General features: G+C 39.9%; 1 protein-coding gene across 1 annotated transcript in view; it reads right to left on the minus strand.

Moving 5' to 3' along the window:
• The window catches only part of LOC124961363 (kinesin-like protein KIF28P), a 72,492-nt gene that overhangs the window by 50,079 nt on the left and 1,757 nt on the right, over window positions 1-20,656 (minus strand). The window contains exon 2 of the mRNA XM_047519949.1: window positions 8,494-8,688. Within this exon, the coding sequence (XP_047375905.1) occupies window positions 8,494-8,688 (195 nt within the window). The remainder of the gene's footprint in view (window positions 1-8,493; window positions 8,689-20,656) is intronic.

Genomic DNA, 20,656 nt, shown 5'->3' on the forward strand with positions numbered 1-20,656 from the left:
GGTTAAGTGCTTAAATTTGGGAACACCTTATTTTCCAAAACCATTAAACCATTTTGCATTTCCATGAGCACTGTATGAGAGTTCCAGGTGTTCAACATGCATGTCAACACTTAGTATTGTCAGTTTTTAATTTTTGTCATTCTCATAGATGTATTAGTTTACATTTCCCTAAGTGCTAATGAAGCGGAATATTTTGAGACCCTATCTCAAAATAAAACTTAGAAAGGTTCAAGGAATGTAGCTCAGTAGTAGAACACTTGCCTAGCATGTGCAAGCCCTGGGTTCAATCCCCAGAACAGAAAAAAAAAAAATTACACTATAGTAACTGACTATCTAGGTTTGGGTAAATACACTCTATGCTGTTTGCACAATGAAAAAAATCACCTAATGACACCTTGTTTAGAGAATATCCCTGTGGTTAAGCAATACATTACTATGATTTGTTATGACAGCCCTAGCAAACTAATACAGGTGACGAGGTACTTTTCAATAAATAGTGCCAAAGATACTGGATATTCATATGGGGGAACCAGAGAAACATTAATTATTTCTTCATACCATATAAAATCAGCTTAAAATGGATCACAGACATCACCATTAGAGCTAAAATTACAAAACCTCTATAGAAAGAATAAGAAAAATTATTGTGATCTCAGAACTGGAAAAAATACATTAGGGCACAAAAAGCATAAAGCACAGAGAAATATTTTGATAAATAAGGCTTTGTTATGAAAACAACAAATGAAAAGGCAAGCCACCAATAAAGAAAACATTCACAAAACAAATATCTGATTAAGTATTCCAAATATATAACAAATTCTTACAACTTTATTTTAAAAAGAAAAATAAGTCAAATTTTAATGGCAAAAGATTTGATCTATAAATTACTTAAAACCAATGGAAAATAAAAATGAAGAGAATGAATATCCTCTCCTTGTTCCCAGCCTTGGGGAGAATACATTGTTTCTCAATCAAATGTGACATAACCCATATTTTTCATGGAAGTTCTATTTCTTGGAAGATTTCTCCTATTTTTAAGTTTGCTGAGTTTTTTAAAAAATCATGATTGGGTGTTGAATTTTGTAAAGTGATTTTATGCATATGATCATGTATTTTTTTTCTCCTGTGTTGATTGTATGATGAATTACACTGACTTTCAAGTGTTAATTCAATCTCCTATTCTAAGGAAAACCCCACTTGGTAGTTGATGTATTATCTTTCAGATATATTATTGAATTCCTTGGCTAAAATTGCATTAATGGTCTTTGTGTCTATATTCAGAAAAGATATTGGTCTGTAGTGTTTTTATAATATCATTGGTTGTTTTAGTATGATACTGGCTTCAAAAGTGAGATGGAAAGGGTTCCTTTTTTTTTTTTTTTAATCATCTGCAAGATTAAAAACAACAAACACAATTCATCGTTTCTCTGGTAGAATTCCCCAGCAAAGGCATCTGAGTTTAGAGTTTTCTTTGGCGAGTTTTTAACTATAAATTTAATTTTTTTTATAGATATAGGGTCACTTGAGTGAACTTGAGTGTCTTGTATCCATTTTATCTATGTCGATGAATGTATGGGCATTAAGTTGTTCATAATATTCCCTAGTTGTTCTTTCAATACCTGTCGGATCCATAGTAAAGTCCTGCTTTCATTTCCTCTTCATTCTTTATATATTTTTTGGATAAGTTTGGCTAAAGTTTTATCAGTTGATCTTTTAAAGCAGATTTCTATTTCACTGATTTTTTTCTCTATTGTTTTACATCGCATTAATTATTGCTTTTATCTTTTTACTTTCTCTGCTTATTTTGTGTTTACTCTTTTTTTTCTAATTATTAGGTGGAAGCTTACAATATTAATTTGTGATATTCTTCTTTAATAGAAGTTTTTTTATAATTTTTTTAGTTGTAGATGGACACAATACCTTTATATTATTTATTTATGTGGTGCTGAGGATCAAACCCAGTGCCTCACACATGCAAGACAAGTGCTCTTCCACTGAACCACAACCCCAGCCCTCTAATAAAAGTTTTAATCTATCTGGTTTCCTCTGTTTTAGGTGCATCCCAATGACAGATGTTCTGATGTTCTGATTTTCATTCATATTTTCTAATTTCTATCTTAATTTGTTTTGTGATACTATAACAGAATATCACAGACTGGGTAATTTCTAATGAACAGACATTTATTGACTCACAGTTCTGAGGTTGGGAAGTCCATGATCAATGCACCAGCATCTGGCAAGAGCCTTCTTGATGCATTATCTTATGGTGGAAGGTCAGAGAGGAAAGTGGGTCCAGCTTACCCCTTTATCAGGAACCCACTCTCACAATAATGATGATAATCCATTCTTGAGGGCAAAGCCTCATGACCACTCACTTCTTAAAGGCCCCACCTCTCTACACTTGGGATTGGGGATAACATTGCCAACATGTAAACTTTGGGAGACACATTCAACCCACAGAAATTTCCCTTGTGATTTCTTCCTTGATTATTTAGAAGACTGTCATTTTCCAAGTAATTGTGAATTTTCCAAATATATTTCTGTTGTCTCTTTCTCATTTAATTCTACCATGGTCAGAGAATATATTTTGTGATTTCAGTTATCTTTTATTGAGACTAGTTTTATGATCCAGAATATGGCCTATCGTGATAAAAGCTGCATATGTGCTTAAAGAGTGCGTATAGTTGGGTGCAGTGACACACACCTGTAACCCTGGTGATTTGGGAGGCGGAGGCAAGAGGATCCCAAGTTCTAGGCCCCAGGAATAAAAATGAAAATGAAAAAGACTAGACATGTAGTTCAGTGGTAAAGCACCCCTAGGTTCAATCCCCAGTACAGAAAGGAAGGAAGGAGGGACATGTGAAGTTCCATAAAGGGGTGTGTCAGGAGTGCGATGTAATCGTCCAGTAGGTTTATAGTATTGTTCCAGTCCTCCCTAATTTTACTGACTTTGGTTTTTAAAAAATCAATTACTAAGATGGGAGTATGAAATCACCAAGCACCATCATAGATTTGTCTATTCCTCTTTCCACTTCTATCAGTTTTTGCTTCACATACTTTGAAGTTCAGTTATTAGGTGCCCACCCCTCAGAGTCGTTATGTCTTCTTAAGAAGATGGTTCCTTCATTATGAAATATTTCTTGTTCTGCAGTTCCTTTTGTGTGAGGTAAATGTAGCCTTTCCTGTTTTCTTTCTTTCTTTCTTTCTTTCTTTCTTTCTTTCTTTCTTTCTTTCTTTCTTTCTTTCTTTTAAGAAAAAGGAAAAAGAAGTTTTATTGTTTTGCTAGCAAAGGAAAAACACAGGGGACTCCTATGCCAAAAGCTATAATTCTAACTGCCAGCGGAAATAGAGACTTTTACAGAAGGGATTCAAAGGCTATATTCCTGCTATGCCATGACTGGAGTCATAACTCATTTGTAGCCTTGAGAGAGAGTCATTTCTCGGACCCCCAGGTGAACCCTGAAGCCTGAATTCCTTCACTCCTGTGGCACATAAGTCAAAGGATAGATAAGTTAGTATGGGAAGAAGATTAATCTTCCTTCTCCCATGGCTAGAAAAGGAGAGAGGGAGAGGGAGAAGAGTAAGGGGGGAAAATGTCAGTTTTCAAATTAGCCCAGAGCAGCAGTGTTATATTCAAAGTATGAAGTGGACCCTGTTACATACCATATTTCTTGTGGGACAATTCACAATAGTCAAGTTATAGAATCAACCCAGGTGCCCTTTATGGATTAATAAATTAAGAAAATGTGGTATATATACACAATGGAGTATTATTCAGTTACAAAGAACAAAATCATGTCATTTGCAGGAAAATAGATGGAACTGGAGATCATAAAAAAAAAACCAGACCCAGAAAATAAGAAATGCACGGTTTCTTTCACATGTGAATCCTCTCATCTATATTTCCACAACCAACAGAACCAGTGTAGAGTCACAGGAGAAGACATGTCTCTGAAGAAGGGTCCAAGGCATTTCCAGAGAGAAGGGGAAACTTGACTCAGGACCAGTAGGGTTCTTGGCATATATGACAGAAAATAATTTCAGCATACTCCAGTCAAAGGATAAACAGAGATTTATTTAGGAAAGTAGATACATATTCAAGGGAAAATGGGAGCAATCTCAAGAGAGATGCCTTTGCTCTAAAACAAGAGGTTGCAGTGGTTAATTTGAATTGTTGACTTGATTGGATTAAGAGATGCCAATGATTAAGAGGCTTCTGGGTGTGTCCATGAGGGCGTGTCTAGGAATGATTGGCACGTGGGATAGTGAACTAAAGTGGAGACCCTCCCTAAGCATGGGCAGCACCACCCAATAGGATGGTGGCTTGGATGAAATACAAGTTGGAAGGACAAGGAAGCAGATGCAGATGCAAGCTCAGCTCTTCTTGAATGGGTTCTTGATTGCTGCTTCGATCATCTGAGGATATTGCCTCTCGCTTCTTCACTCTTCCCAAGTGGACTTTGTCAGTGATTCTCCAGGTAGTTTCTAGAAGCCTTGGTCTCGGGCTAGGGTAGCACTGTTGATCCTTCTTGTTCTGGGGCTTCTGCATCTTGGACTGTGCATCTGCTGGTTCTTCCAGCTCTCCAGCTGCATAGAGTCATTGTGGACTATTCGTGTAAGCCAATCTAATAAATTCCCTTTCTATAATCATACTTCCTATTGATTCTGTTCCTCTAGAGGACCCTGACTAATACCTCTGTATTAAGGAGAAAGGAGGTTATCTCCAGAGGAAGAGAGCCTTATTTTGTTTTTCTTTGTATTTGCATGGCATATATCTCTTTCTTTCTTTATATTTAAATCAGGTTTCTTGTAGGCAGGTGTTGTTGGATCCTGGTTTTTCTATCTGATCTAACAATCCTTGCCTCCTAATTGACATGTTTGGACTATTTATTTTTATTATAATAATTTATATGACTGGTGTTAAATCTACTGTCTTGTTACATATATTCTACTCACCCCATATTCTCTCCCACACACCCCCACTCTTTTCCTGCAATGCTTTGGATTGAGAATGTTTCATAATTACATTTCCCAACAGTTGACTCATTAGTTAGTTATATTTTTGCTTTTATTTTTTATTGATTAGGGCAGCAGATCTCAAAGAATATCCTGGGATATATGAGATTCTCTTAGGGAGTTTGTGAACTGAGATTTTGTAATGATATTCATGTTGGCATTCTCTCATGAATGTAGAATGGAGTGTACAATGAAACTTCCCAGAGGCTGCATGATGCAGTGTTGTAAGAGATCACATGTAGGATGGGGAATCCAGCTGTCTTTTATGAAGCCAGGCATTATAGACATTTGGAAAAATGTAAAGCAATGCTGTCCTCTTCTGTATGGTTTTGGATAAAAAAAATGTTTCTTACAAAAATGTTATTTTACATGATTTATATTAACTAATAATGGAATTTTTATATATTTTGATTAATTAATAGATATTTTTAATAATTTCTCCATGTATTCCTATGCTAGGATTTCTGTAACAAAGTGGCTCAACTGGGTGACTTAAAACAACAAAATTTATTCTCTCAAGTTCTGGAAGCTGGAAGTCTGAAATCCAAATGTTGGGAGGGTTTGTTCCTTCTAGAATGTCTTAGGGAGGAGATGTTCTGAGCCTCCCTTGTAAGTTTTTGGTGGAGCCTTTGCTGTCCACCACCTCCCCTCCCCCACCTGCCGCAGCTCCAATCCCTTCTTCACGTGGTACTCTATTTATGTGCCCTAGTCACCCATTTGTCCTTTTAAGGACACCAATCATACTGCATTAAGGGCCCACCCCAATCATTATGTACACATCTGCTCTGACCCTGTATCCTGATAATGTCACATTCTGAGGTTTTGGAGAGATAAGGCTTTTGTGAGATAACATTCCACCCAGATACTATAAATGGTGATAGATATAACCCACAAAGAGAAAGACTCTTTGGGAGTCCTTAATCATTTTAAAATTGTAAAAAGGAATCATGAACCAAAAAGTTTAAGACCCTGTGCTTTAGGGTCATGATGTATGTCTTTAACTTAAAATATCCTATCTTCAGATACTCTATCACTCCACATATAGGACAGAATCTTAAACAATATAGTCTACTACCTCTCATTTTTTGGGTATAATTGTCATAGCTTATCTTTATATATGTTATAAACCCCATAGACATTGCTATTATTTTGTGTTGCTGATTGATTGAGTGATCAATGGATTGCAATACTGGGGATTGAACCCAGAGATACTCTACCACTGAGCTATATCCATGGTCCTTTTTTATTTTTTATTTCGAGCTAGGGCTTGCTAACTTGCTGAGGCTATGCTTGAACTTGCAATCCTCCTGTCTCAGCCTCCTGAGCAGCTGGGATTACGTGTGCACCACCACACTCAACTGTCAGTTGTCTTTTAAATAAATTAAAAATTAGAAAAAAAACATAATTTTGTTGAGTAGAGAATTTCAGGTCCAGAGCTGTTTGTTCATTTGTTTTAGGACTTGACGATGTCCCTGACTGACTTCTGGCTTGCCTAATTCTGATGCTATAGTTGCTGTCATTCTTCCTCTTCCTCTTTTTTCTCTTGTTTTGAAGATTTTTCTCTTTTTCACTCATTATAGCAATTTAATTAAAATAGAACTCATTATGCTTTTCCGCATCCTATTCTACTCAGGACTCATTAAACTTTGTGGATCTGTGGTTTATAGCTTCCATCAAATTTGACAAAAACCTCAGTCATCATTTCTTTCTTTCTTTTTTTTTTTTTTTTTGTACCAGGGATTGAACCCAAAGGTGCTTAACCACTGAGCCACATCCCCTGCCCTTTTTCTTATTTTATTAGAGACTGGGTCTCACTGACTTGCTTAGGTCCTCATTAAGTTGCTGAGGCTGGCTTTGAATTCAACATCCTCCTGCCTCAGCCTCCCAAGTCACTGGGATTATAGGCATGTGTTACCGCACCTGGCTTCAGTCATCATTTCTTTAAGTATTTTTTGTTCCCCTATATTCTTTTTTTTATGATATATATGTAGATTTTATTAGCAGATTATTTTAGGTAACATACTATTTCTTTCTTAAAGATAGTTTAATACAGTGTTTTATATTCTAGAAAGAATAAAACTGGTTCAATATGGAATGGTAAGGCAAGTGAGAAGTGAGGAATTTTTAATTTTAAACTGTATTAAAATATGGTTATAAGTTGGGTTTTGAATCCCTGTTGATATGATGATAAGGTTTGGAGGGAGGGGGCCCCCCCTTATTCTTTATCTAACTCCAACTACCTGTATGCTTGAGATAGTCCCCACAGTTCACCAAAGCTCTGTTCATTTTCCCTTCTCATTTTTTCTGAGCATTCCTCTTATCTATGTGTCTTTCAAAACTCAGTCCAAACATACTTTTTTTAGATGTCGATAAACCTTTATTTTATTCATTTATTTATATGCAGTGCTGAGAATCAAACCCAGTGCCTCACACATGCTAGGCAAGCACTCTACCACTGAGCCATGACCCCAGATCCCAAACATAATTTTAATAACCTCCCCAATACCCTCGGTCCAGAAAGAACCATCTCACCTTTGTACCCTATTATATCTCATATATATATTCTTTAAAAAAAAAAAAACATTTATTTTATTTACTTATTTTTATGTGGTGCTGAGGATTGAACCAGTGCCTCACATGTGCTAGGTGAGCACTCTACCACTGAGCCACACCCCCAACCCTCCATATACATATTCTTATCACAGATCCTATAATATTTCAATGAACTTATTTGCCTACTCCAAAGTGAAAATGTGAGCACCTCTGTGACAAAACAGTGCATGACACATAATATATGCTCAATAAAACAGGTTCTCAGACTGGGCATGGTGGTGCACCATGGTGGTGCCTGTAATCCTTGCAGCTCCAGGAGGCTGAGGCAGGAGTATTGTGAATTCAAAGCCAGTCTCAGCAACTTAGTAAGACCCTGTCTCAAAATAAAATAAAATAAAATAAAATAAAATAAAATAAAATAAATAGGTACTCAGTGGTTAAGCACCCCTGGATTCAATCCCTGGCACCAAAACAAAACAAAAAAACAGGTTCTCAGATGCTGAGTGCCTCACAGGTTTTCCTTATTTTGCTTAGCTCAGGGAGGCGAAATAGAATTTTTTCAAAATATATCAATATATTGACAACAGATTTGAATGTCTAAAAAATAGTTATGTGATAGGTGCATTTTCTGGCCCTTGTGTTAATCTTTTTTTTAATCTTTTTTGGAACTGGGGGTCGAACCCAGGGCTTTACGAATGCAAGGCAGACACTTTGCCACTGAGCTACATCCCAGCCCATGTCATGTTAATCTTGAAAAAAAGGAATGAATTTTAAAATGAAGATCTCATACAGAATCACTTATTTACACTTTCATAAAAATTATTGTAGTACTCACAGTATAACAGTACATCAGAAAGCAAAACAAAACAAAACAAAACTTAAAAAAACAAACTCTGCCATTGAAATTATTTTAAAGCAGTTTACCTGGCCTGCAAATTTACTAGTAGGATCAGCTGAAATGAGGACACCATCTTTATCCTTTTGAAATCCACTGTGAGACCAATATGCCAAGTCAAAAGTAAATGTCTTCACATGTTCTGGGTTCTTAGGGTCTTGGATTGTGGTGGTGGTCCTGGAATGCATGGAAATCACACATTTGCTGCCAGAGTTCTTCTCTCTCTATAATCAAATTACAAATTCAGAATCAATGATAATGTTTGTTAGACACATTACTGACTTTGTAAGTCTTTATAAGCCAGTAACTTAACATTCATTCTGTTTCTTTCTCTAAATGTGTTATTCTTAGCAGCTCTAAGGACAAACAGTTGTTCCTGTGCTCCCTTCAAAGATTTGAAAGGCTTATCTCTAGTTATATTTATCTTTCTGAGAATAGCTGGATCTTTAACACCTAGCTATATTAATAGCAATAACTACAGCATTGGAGAGATCAACTTCTAACATAGTTTAAGCTAGTGAAAAAAAATGTCAATGAAAAATCAAAATGAAAAAACTACCACTTAAAGTCTTTGGAAATGGTCCTAAGGGTAAACAATAAATGAATAAACATGTATTCAACAAAATCTACCAAAATTCATGTTTTAGTCAGCTTTTGTGTCACTGTGACCTAAAGACCTGACAAGAACAATTTTAGAAGCGGAAAGTTTTATTCCTCATTTCCACAAGCTTCGGAACCACATGATCAGGTTAGTCATAGCCAAGGCCCCACTCCTGTTCTGTTTGAGTCAGCTTTTTTGCCACTGTGACCAAAAGACCTGACACTAACTATCTTAGAAGAAGAAAAAGTTTATGGCTCAGAGGTCTCAGTCCATGGATGACCAACTCACTGCTCTGGGCCAAGATGAGGCAGAACATCAAGTTGTGACAGGAGAGGAGGGAGCAGAGAAACCAAGTTCTGCTCATCAGGGACAAAATATATATACCCCAAAGGTATGCCCACCCTCTGACCCACCATGACCCACCTCCTCCAGCCACACCCTCCTGCCCACAGTCACCACCCAGTTAACTCAATCAGGTGGATTATTGCCATGATTAGGTTAAAGCTCTCGTGACCCAATCATTTGACCTCTAACCCTCCACCAAGTGCTCAGCTTTGGGGCACAGGTGTTAGCCAGGGAGCAACTTTCTATGCCACAGAGCCCTGCTTTGGAGATTTTGCCTGGGAAGATAAACAGGCTAACATTTCTTCCCAAAATAACTTGTGGGGTAAGGAAACTTGGAGAAGTTCAAACTTAGGGGTGCTCTCGAGAACACTAGAAGTTGTTATGAAAGACAACTTGGAAGAGAAGCAAGATACTGGTAAAAGTATATGCCCTCTAATTTTCAGGGGAAAACTGGAGAAGAAGATAGCTAGAAAGTTCCTTTCTTTGCAGGATGATGGAGTTGTTTGGGGTTTAAGGTCAGGCTGAGTCGGGGTGACTGTGAAGTGCCTCTTGTTCTAAGAGGATATGGTATTGCCTGTGTCAAGTTCTACCTAACAGGTATATGAAAATTAGTTGGGGATATATGGGTTTTGTATTCGATTGAAAGGGATTGAACCCACAAATGCCCTCTGTTCCAGACCTCTTCTCTGACAAAATTGCTCAACTTTTCACATTCTTCTCCTCAGTAAAAAATTCCTCTCTCCTCAAGAGCTCTTCTTTCTTTCTATTACTCTAATAAATCCTGTAACTTTGCTCTCTCTCTCACTCTTATGTCCATGAACTTCATTCTTCAAATTTGTAAGACAGAGAGCCCACCCATCCACCCTCTGTGTTACCTTGGTGGGGGCCCATCTGGGATCTACAGAAGGGTGAGTAATACAGACAAGGGAGCTCTCATTTCTCTTCTCTGGCCTTTCTTAGTGAACAAACTGTCTTTAAACACCAGGCACCTGTCAATAGTTAAAAATGTCTACCACAGCTGCCAGTCTTAAGATTCAGGTGACAGACTTCTTGGGGCAGGCAGCAATGTGAGTCTTGACTTGCTTCAGTTTCCTTTCTGTGGGAGAGAATTAGTGCATGGGACAGAGGAAACCTTGAGACAATTGAAGGCTGAAGACTGGGTGACTCCCTAGTGCTGCACAAGGTCTCATGTCCAGAGTCTGACCCCGACAGCCCTCAGGGGTTCCAAATACCAACCAACATCTGTCTTTCTGTTTCTGACTGACTTGGCCAATGATGGAGGATGCCCTCACCTGATAAATCTTGGATCTTGAGATGAAGTTGGTCCCATCTGAGGTCTTTGGGGAAAAGACCTCAGAGCATGAGCCAAACAGTCTCTCTCCATCTCACAGAAATGCCTCTGCCACATGCACACCCTGGTGCTCAGGCTACTCCCAATAACTCTGTATGTCCTACTCACCCTCAATTCTTTTACCTTATTTCTCTGAAATACCTAAATGGAATCTCTAGGGACCTCCAGGCTCTCAAACACTTTCTGAGACCACACTATAGCCCAGGACCCATCAAACTATTCATACTATCTAATCCTAAACTTGTTCAATTTTGCCTATTGTGCCTTGCTTGATTCTTCCCAAGGAAACCACAGTAAAGGCTCTGGGTAATGATTCCTCCTTTGCTCCTTCTGTCTGACACTTGACTTGGCGTGTCCACTTCTGAAGTCTAGAGAATTGTAAAGCAGTTGTGCCTGTCACCTTAGCACACCTGATTAAAATAAATCCTAAGTATGTTCTGAAATAATGATTTAATGTAATATATCATATCAAAAGAATAAAAAAGTGAAAGTCACCTATCATCTCAATAGATGCACTTGGCAAAATCCAATACCTTTCCATGACATAAATGCTCTGTCCCGACCCGCGGGACATCAACGCAGGACGGCAAACCTAAGAGAGAAGGAATGAAGGGACAAGAGACACAGGGAGTGACAGCAAGACAGGAATTCTGATCAAGCTGCAAATTTTTATTGTTCTCAAGGATATTTATGCTGAGGGAATGAGGGACATGATGAGACACAGGCTGGTTGGCTGTGTTTTTCTTTTGGGCTCCTGATAAGGTGCAAGTTCACGCCGGCGGGCCATAGGCAGAACTATCAGCCGGGAGTGGGGAGGGGGCGCGCTCCGGGAATCCGTCAGCCTTCAGCTGCAGGGTGTTTGTACAGGGGAGGCAACCACAAAATGCTCCCTGGGCTGCTGCTTATCATAAAGGTCAGAACGTCCTCAGAATGAGAACTTCTTCTTGGTCCCTGACATTTCCCCCTTTCTTATATAAAATTATTGACCATATTCTGAGAGCCATATTTTAAAGGGGTGATAGAGGCCATGTGGCAAGGCGGGGGCGTGGCCTGCCCGAACAGGTACAGCGCTGGAGTGACAATCCCTCGGGAACTGCGCCTGTCTTAGGTTGTCCGTGGCAGAGCAACATCCTTACCCGTCATCGGATAATGAGGCTCTAGCCCTCATTTCCTGTCTTAGGTTGGTATGAGCTCTCACGAATCTTACCCATCATTGGCTGTCCAGTTCAGCTCACAGGGGTGATGGTTTTTTAAGATCACCATCACGATCCATCATCTCCAGTCGATGGTAATGAACCTGAATAGGTTTCGCCAGTATAGCCTCAATATGAGCTCTAAGAAAAGCCATGATCTTATTGAATATCAAAGGACCTATAGATATGATAAGCAGCAAGCAAAGGAGGGGACCTAGGAAGGGAAGGAGATAGGGAAGGAGTCCACTGAATCCAGTCCATAGTGGATTATCAGCCAGTACTCGTCGGCGTTTTTCTAAGTCTTCCTGCAGCTGTTTGATCTTGTCCTTAACAATCCCTGACTTGTTGACATAGAAACAGCATTTTTCCTGCAAAGCCAAACAAATGCCTCCCTGTTCAGCAGTTAGAAGGTCTAAACCTCTCCTATTTTGTAGGACCACTTCTGCTAAGGAATCCACCTGATCTTGAAGATCTTGTATGGTGCTTGAGAGTATCTGTACATCAGAAATCAATTGTCTGGATAATTTTGTATATTGAGTAAGAGAGACCCCCAAACCAGCAGTACCTCAGGCCACTGCTGTAGTTATTCCAAGTCCTGCAAGTAAAGGGATAAAGGTGACAGCACGTTTAGCTCGTCCTGCAATATGATCAATTGTGGGTATAGGAACAGGCTCATCTCCTGGAATAATGTCTACGTCTGGGAGCAAGGCAGCTAGGACACATAGTCCAGTCCAGTTGGCTGGCAGTTGAGTGAAAGCCTCAGGCAGAGTCTACATAATGCCACCAGATCCAAGGAAATTTATTGCCTTATCGATTGGATCATTTTGGGCTTGAGAGAGATCTGCCAGAACAACTACCCCATGGAAATGCTTTGAGTAAATGCAAAGTATTCCATGGGAATAGGGCATGTGAGATGCCATCTACACACCCAGGTTTCAAGGACCCAATACAATTGTTTTTATGGCCAGAATGAAAACCAAACTGTTTTAAAATGTCCCTTAAGAACAGTATAGTCCTCTTTTTTCCTTCTTCAACCTGTTTGTTAGACTGGATGTTTATGATGTGAAGAAGTTATCACTGACCCAGGAGAGACTCAGTGTGGATGGGACAGGTACACTTGTCATAAAACCTGACAAAAAGGACAAATAAAAATGGGAGGAAAAAAAACGAAATAACTAGAAAGCAGATGTGGCATGATTAACTTCATGCCAGCACCCTCAGGAAAAAGATAAATGGACCAGGCGCAGTGGTGCATGCCTATAATCCCAGCAGCTTGGGAGGCTGAGGCAGGAGGATCGCAAGTTCAAAGCCAGCCTCAGCAACTCATTGAGACCCTGTCTCGCAACTCAGTGAGACCCTGTCTCAAAATAAAATACAAAAAGTGCTGGGGATGTGGCTCAGTGGTTAAGTGCTCAAGGGATTAATCCCTGGCAACAATAAAAAAAAAAAGATAAAAATTTAGGATGGATTCCTCCCATCTCTCGTCATTAGGGTTGGGGCCAAGTTTTCCCCAGAGTGAGGGATATGAGGGATAATCAGGGGCCATATGTGGAACCAACTATTTACTGGCCCTCTGGGAACAAGGATGAGGCCATCGTTCTGATAGTTATGGACACTATAAATGAATATATTGCAACCCAGAATGCTTTTGGGTTGGAAAAGTTATTGTTAGATCTGGGGTAAGACCTTCAGAATAAAACACATATTTGTTACATCTAGATAGTGGGAGGGTACCCAACATTTCGTTTTGGTACTGATCTCCCTGTTCCCCCCAAACATTTTAGGGGTGGACATTCTATTAGGAGAGACATTACAGATTTGTCTCTGTGTAGGAATTCATACACAAAATTTGGGTAGTAAAGTCAATATTGAGACTTCCCACCCCTATTAGAATAGTAAATACAAGGCCATACAAGCTGCCAGGTGGACATGCTGAGATTAACCCTATTTGGGTGGGAAGGAGACAGATGGGACTTGAAGAAAGACTGTCAACTGTAGGGAATTAAATAAATAAAGTATTTCCTATCTATGCTGCTGTATCTGTTACTCGGGTACTAGAAAAAATCACATCTTTCCTTGGCCCTGCACATGGTGTCTTGGACTTAGCTAATGCCTTTGTCAGCATTTCCTTACAATCTGATGCCAGAGCCAGTTTGTCTTCACTTGGCAAACAATGGACATTCCACATGGTCAACTATTTGTTGTGATGTGGTGACTCAGGGCTCACTCTGTTCTCATTCCCTGCTGATAGTGCCTGCTTCCATTCTATTGATGCTACCATGCTAATGGTGAAGATTAAAATCTCACAGAGGACAGAATAGAACACCTGTACTCATATCCACATGAAGGGTAGGCTGTCAATCCAACCAGATTTAGGGCCTTGAACTGCCTGAGAAGTTCCTGGGGGTGGTTAGGTAGGGAAAGAACCATTTGGTTTTGGGCATAGTGGAAGAAAGTGTAAATCTTCCAAGTCCCCATATGGTAAGGGATGTAGAGGCTTTTATGGGACTCCTGAGTTATGGGACGTCTTTCATTACTCATATAGCTCGAAGCCTATACTCCCAGCACCAGCAGATTAAGAATGGAGCCACACGGGAGGGAGTGGCATGCTCCTCAGCAAGAAGCATTTGTGAAAGCAAAGACTGATAGCCCATGCACCCTCTTATCAGGCATTTTGAGGCAATTAGATGTCATCTTCTTAGCCGATGGCATGAGTTGGGATCTCTGAAAAGAACAAGGACAAAAGTCACCTCTATATTTTTGGCCACAGCTCTGGAAGGGAGCTGAAACTAGATAACCCTCATTAGAAAAGCAAAGCAATTTCTAGCAGTGTATAGAGACTTACTACAGGTGGGGCCACTGACTAAGACTCTCCCAGTCCCAGTGAGACCTGACCTACCTATAAAGGGGTGGATGGATGGCCTTTTTCATCAGCCTCAATGGTGCAGATCTTCAACATGTGTATGGTGCATATGTATCTTCAACATAGTGTCCTCTCCAAAAGTTTATAAACTCCTGAGTGGTGGATAGCATCGGGCTCAGTTACTTTTGAAACCACCTCCCCACTCCAGGTGGCCACCCAGTACCTATAAATCTCTTCAGTAGGGTTTGACCCATACCTGAAAATGCTTGCTGTACAGATGGATCCAGCAGCGAGAGGCTGGTCTGAGTCTGGACGGCTGCTGCAGGTGCAACCTGCCACTGATACTGGTTTGAGTATCAATACAAATTCAGAGCACCCAATGGACTGAGCCCTGGGCTGGTTAGCAACTCTGAGCCACAGTTGCTGGTGGTTTGTACTGACAATTATGCAGAGTACTGAGGAGACACAAGGATTTGTTTGTTCTTTGTCTTGTGAATTTGAAAAATGAGATCCACAGACATGAAGGGTGAGTGAAGTAACAGGATTTATTAAAACAATAGAAAGAAAGCAGAGCTCCCTTGGGAGAGAGGTTCCAAGGATTGCCAACAGGTGGTGATTGGGGATTTATCTGATAATGTTACAGGGGAATTAGGTGGCCTTGAAGACTATAAGTCAGAGATTTTAAAGAAGTGGGGTTTTCATACCAGGGCACCTGGTGTTTTATGCACCCCTTGTCCAATCAGGGTATTGATTATGTGTTGTTTCACTTCAGGAACTGGTTCAGGGTTCCAGTGCATACCTTCAGGCTCCAATGGAGTCACTGGTCATGAGCTGTCTACCCCATTTCTAAACACCTGAGGGGGGACCCTTCATCCTGTCTACCTAATACATTTCTGTCTCCTGCTATCACTGAGGCTTCCTTACATAAGGGTGTCACAATGACAAGTCTATACTGGGAAAGCCTCCCTGGGGAGCCATGATGTGGCAACAAATGTGGGAAACAGTCACATGAACCAGGGCACAACTGACTTTCTATCATGTATCCACATCAAGACCGGCACTTGTTGCCAGGTGCAGTGGCGCACGCCTGTAATCCCAGCAGCTTGGGAGGCTGAGGCAGGAGGATCATGAGTTCAAAGCCAGCCTCAGCAACAGTAAGGCACTAAGCAACTTGGTAAGACCCTATCTCTATATAAAATATAAAATAGGGCTGGGGATGTGGCTCAGTGGCCAAGAGCCCCTGAGTTCAATCCCAGCTACAAAAACAAACAAAACAAATAAAAAAAACCTGGCACTTCTGGAAATATGGAGTGTGGGGGGTCATCCATGTCTAGCAGAATCAGACTTGGCTGAGCCATGAGATACAGAGGTCTGACTCCCAGGAATTAGCAGTCATGGAAGACTGTTTCAGATCACTGGGGAGTAAGTGGCCTTGTATGGAGTGGCTCACCATCTGAGGATGTGCCAATTCCCTAAGCAAATGGCTTCCCTAACTCCACCCCATCCTGTCCCTCACAGAAGAAGCCCCTCCCAGTTTGGGCCCCTTTACCTGTGTGACTACAAATAAAGGTGAAGGTGGGGTTCTCCATCTTGTTAGAGGCCAGATCTGGCATGGCCCAATCTGCCACACCCCCTTCCATTTGAAAAGAGTATTGGCTCTTGCGTTTATTGATTAAATAAGTTTATTAGTAATTAATTTATAGCCAGTGCCATCCTCAGACAGTTATCCCTTCCTTCATCCACGCCAGACGTGACTGAACTCCCACAATGGAGGTGAATGCTTTAAGGTATAGGCCCTGAATCGGGTGCAATGGCACACACCTGTATTTCCAGCAACCTGGGATTAGAGAGGCAGGAGGATCAAAAGTTCAAGACTAGCCTCCACAACTGAGTGAGACCTTCAGCAACAGGAAGACCCTGTCTTAATATAAAATTTAGAAAGAACTGGGGAGGTAGCCCAGTGGTAAAGTGTTACTGGGGTCAAAGTGCTCAGGCAACAAAGTTGGTTGGAAAGAAATAGCTTGTTAAAACACAGATATAGACCATATTAGGCAAAGTCACCTTGCTTGCTTAAGTCCTTTGGAGAAGCGTTAATAAGTTTTAATGCCTATACAGCTGGCATTTCTGCTGTTTATTAGCACCTAGAAGCTCCAGACCCTGTCCCAAAACTACCCATGTCCAAGCTGTATATTCAGATGCTATACTGCCAGCCAGGATTCACAGAAAGCACTTCCATTTTGTACACGGTAACCATTAAATCTGGGGGAGAGAACAAGTGTGCAACATGAGTGGTTTGACCTTCCCTGCAGGGGTCAGTTATTTCTTACCACTGTATGAAGGATATCTGGCCCTCCCAACTAGATCCTTGTTGATCCTTTTGGACTCTCCAACTGTGGTCAGACTTATGTCCCAAGTTGGCTAAAGAAAACAGCTCTGGGCACTAGAGTTGGCTTCATGGTCTGATGTGCCATTTTGCTGTTAGTTTTAAGAATCACTCAGACCCTGTCCTATTGATCAGCACACCAACCCCAGCTGCTGCCTGCTACCCTGTTGTCTACCAGAAGTGATGCTTCCAGGATTATCTTGATGTACAGTACAGATTTACCCTTGTAAGACCCCAGTAAACATTTTTTCTTTTGTCCATAGCTATGTCTTTTTTGTTTCCCCTGTAGTGCATGCTATTATCAAGACAAAAATCTGTATACCCTGTCACACATCTCACGTCACATGAAAACCCAAACTGATCCTGTCCCCAGGAGACATAGTAGGTTAATCGTTGGTTCTTGGAACTCATGGTGGAAAAAATAATCATTTGCATAATTATTGTCTCTTTGTGCATGTGCCTCTACCATTGCTGTGGACTTTGCTTACAAATTGGGTAAATGGCCTTATGGCATACCACCAAATTAATACTTAATAACTAAAGGCTCAGGGCACACTGTGGAAAGGTGGGGGATGAAACTGTAATTGCTGGTTGAAGAGTTGATGTAGGGATTTAGTGAGCAACTCATTAGTTTTCCCTAGTTTCCCAGCATATCCTAAACAAAATCACTTTATAACCACTATGATCCCACTTGAGCAAAACTGGTTAGTTGTCCCTAGTTTCTCAGCATACTATAACCAAAACCATTTGTAATCACCATGATTGCCCTTGAGCAAACTTGGTCAGGTTTCCCAGCATGGTATAAACAAAACCATTAGCATGGGTATGTAGGACCCTGTGCCCTTGGTGCCAAGAATGTGCTTGAGGTTTTTGATATTAGTTTAAGATAAACCAGGTACATTCGAGCTCTGATGAAGTCATGATTGTCTTGACCACTTGATAAACACCTTTCTCTGAACCAAATTAGAGGATCCACTTGTCTTATTGCTCCCAGGATCATGCATTTTACTCTGTGCAATTAGGATCTAAGGATCTGCCCTTTTCTTGGATTTCAAGCTGGTCCTCACTACATTGGAACACGGTTTATCTGGAATGAGTCCAGAAATAAACCCAGATATTTGTGATCAACCGATTTTCAACAAGGCTACCCAAGCCATCCAATAGTGAAAGAATAGCCTTCTCAAGACATAGTACCAGAACTAGATATTCATGTGCAAAAGAATGAACTTGAACTATATACAAAAATTACCTCCCAATGGATCAAGGACCTAAATATGAGTTAAAACTACAAAACCCTTGTAGGAAAACAGAAGCAAATTTTCATGACCTTGGATTGGGTGAAGGATTCATAATTCCAACAAGGCACAAACCCTAAAATAAATTGAACCTTGTCAAAATTGTTTCTCCCAGGGGTGCAGGCTGTAATCCCAGGTACTTGGGAGGCTGAGACAAGAGGATCACAAGTTCAATGTCAGCCTCAGCAACTTTATCAAGGCTGTTTCAAAATAAAAAATAAGGGGTGGCAATGTAGCCACCAGTGCTTCCATGGACACCACCAAAAATATGGAAAAAATAAAAACAATTCACAGAAAGCAATTTTCAAATCATGTATTTGATAAGGAATTGTATCCAGAATCTATAGGGTCAGTTAATAAAAAAGCCAGTTATGGGAGCATGCCCCTATTTCTTCCATTACTCAGAAGGTTGAGGCAGGAGGATCATGTGAGCCTAAGAGTTTGAGGTCAGCACGTGGGCAACAAAGGCGTGTCTGAATGAATTAATGAATAAATGAGTGAATGATAGATAACTCAATAAAAAATAAGCAAAGGCTCTCTGAATAGACAATTTGTCCAAGAGTGATAAACAAATGGATATTAAACACATGAAAAAAAATGCTTGACATAATTGATTACTAGGGAAATGCAAATAAAAGCCATGGAATGCCACTTCACATTGACTTGGGTGAATATAACCAAAAAGACAGATGACAAGTAATGGCAAAGAGGTGAAGAAATGGAACCCTCAAGCACAACTGGTAGGAATGAAAAAGGATGTAGCTGTTCTAGAAAACAACCAGGCAGGATCTCAATTAAACTGTTACTCGATGGCTCAGCAATTCCATGCCTAGGCATAAAACCAAAAGAAATAAAAAACATAGATCCACACAAAAACGTTACAGAAAAGTTTCTTAGAGGACTATTTACAATAGCTAAAAGGTGAAAACAATTCAGTATAGCAACTGATAAATGGATAAGCAAAACTTGATGATCTGTATGACAAAATATTTTTATGAAGAATGCAATTTTGCCACAATAATGTTCACAGCCGCTCAATTCCCAGTAGCCAGATTGTGGAACCAACCTAGATGCCCTTCAATTGATGAATGGATAAAGAAACTGTGGTATATATACAATGGAATATTACTCAGCCATAAATAATAATAAAATTATGGCATTTGCAAGCAAATGGATGAAATTGGAGAATATCATGCTAAGTGAGATAAGCCAATCTCAAAAAACCAAAGGATGAATGATCTCGCTGATAAGCGGATGATGACTCATAATGGGGGGTGGGAGGGGGACAAGAATGGAGGAAGGAGGGACTGTATAGAAGGATAAGAGGGGTAGGAGGGGTGGGGGGGAAGAAAAAAATAACAGAATGAATCAAAAACTATTACCCTAGGTAAATGTACGATTATACAAATGGTATGCCTCTACTTCATGTACAAACAGAGAAACAAAATGTATCCCATTTGTTTACAATAAAATGAATTAAAAAAAAAAAAAAAGAATGCAATTTTGAGTGAGGTATGGTAGCACACACCTTTATTCCCAGCCACACAGGAGGCTGAAGTAGGAAGATCACTTGGGCTCAGGAGTTAAGATCAGATTGTTCAACTTAGTTCAACTTAGCCAGACTCCATCTCAAAAAGAGTGAGGTATTCAGTCACAAAAGATTACATATGTTCCCAAAGAAATATCCAGCACAAAGAAATTGACCAAAGAGTATTTTAGTAGTTGCTTACAGGTGGGGAACTAGTAAATTTCATAGGTTCATAGGTTCTTTTTGGAGATGATGAAATGTTCTAAAACTGAGGTGATGGTTGCATTTTATGACTATACCAAAAAATCATTGAATTGCCAGAGTATTTGAAAGATGGCTTCATAAAGTTGGTTTTCGAATAGAGGAATGTTGAATTGTGTAGTTGGAAATGAGGTGGGGAAGGAGTTGGGGGAAAGAAAGATGGTGGAATGAGACAGACATCAATACCCTATGTACATGTTATACACGAATGGCGTGACTCTACGTGGTGTACAATCAGAGAAATGAAAAGGTGTACTCCATTTGTATAAAATCAGAATGCATTCTGCTGTCACGTATAACTAAATAGAACAAACAAAATTTTCTTAAAGATTAAATTGGTTCTCTGAATGAAGGTAAGACTAAATATGGAAT

This window comes from Sciurus carolinensis, chromosome 12 (genome assembly GCF_902686445.1).
Source record: "Sciurus carolinensis chromosome 12, mSciCar1.2, whole genome shotgun sequence".
In the NCBI taxonomy this organism is placed as follows: Eukaryota; Metazoa; Chordata; class Mammalia; order Rodentia; family Sciuridae; genus Sciurus; species Sciurus carolinensis.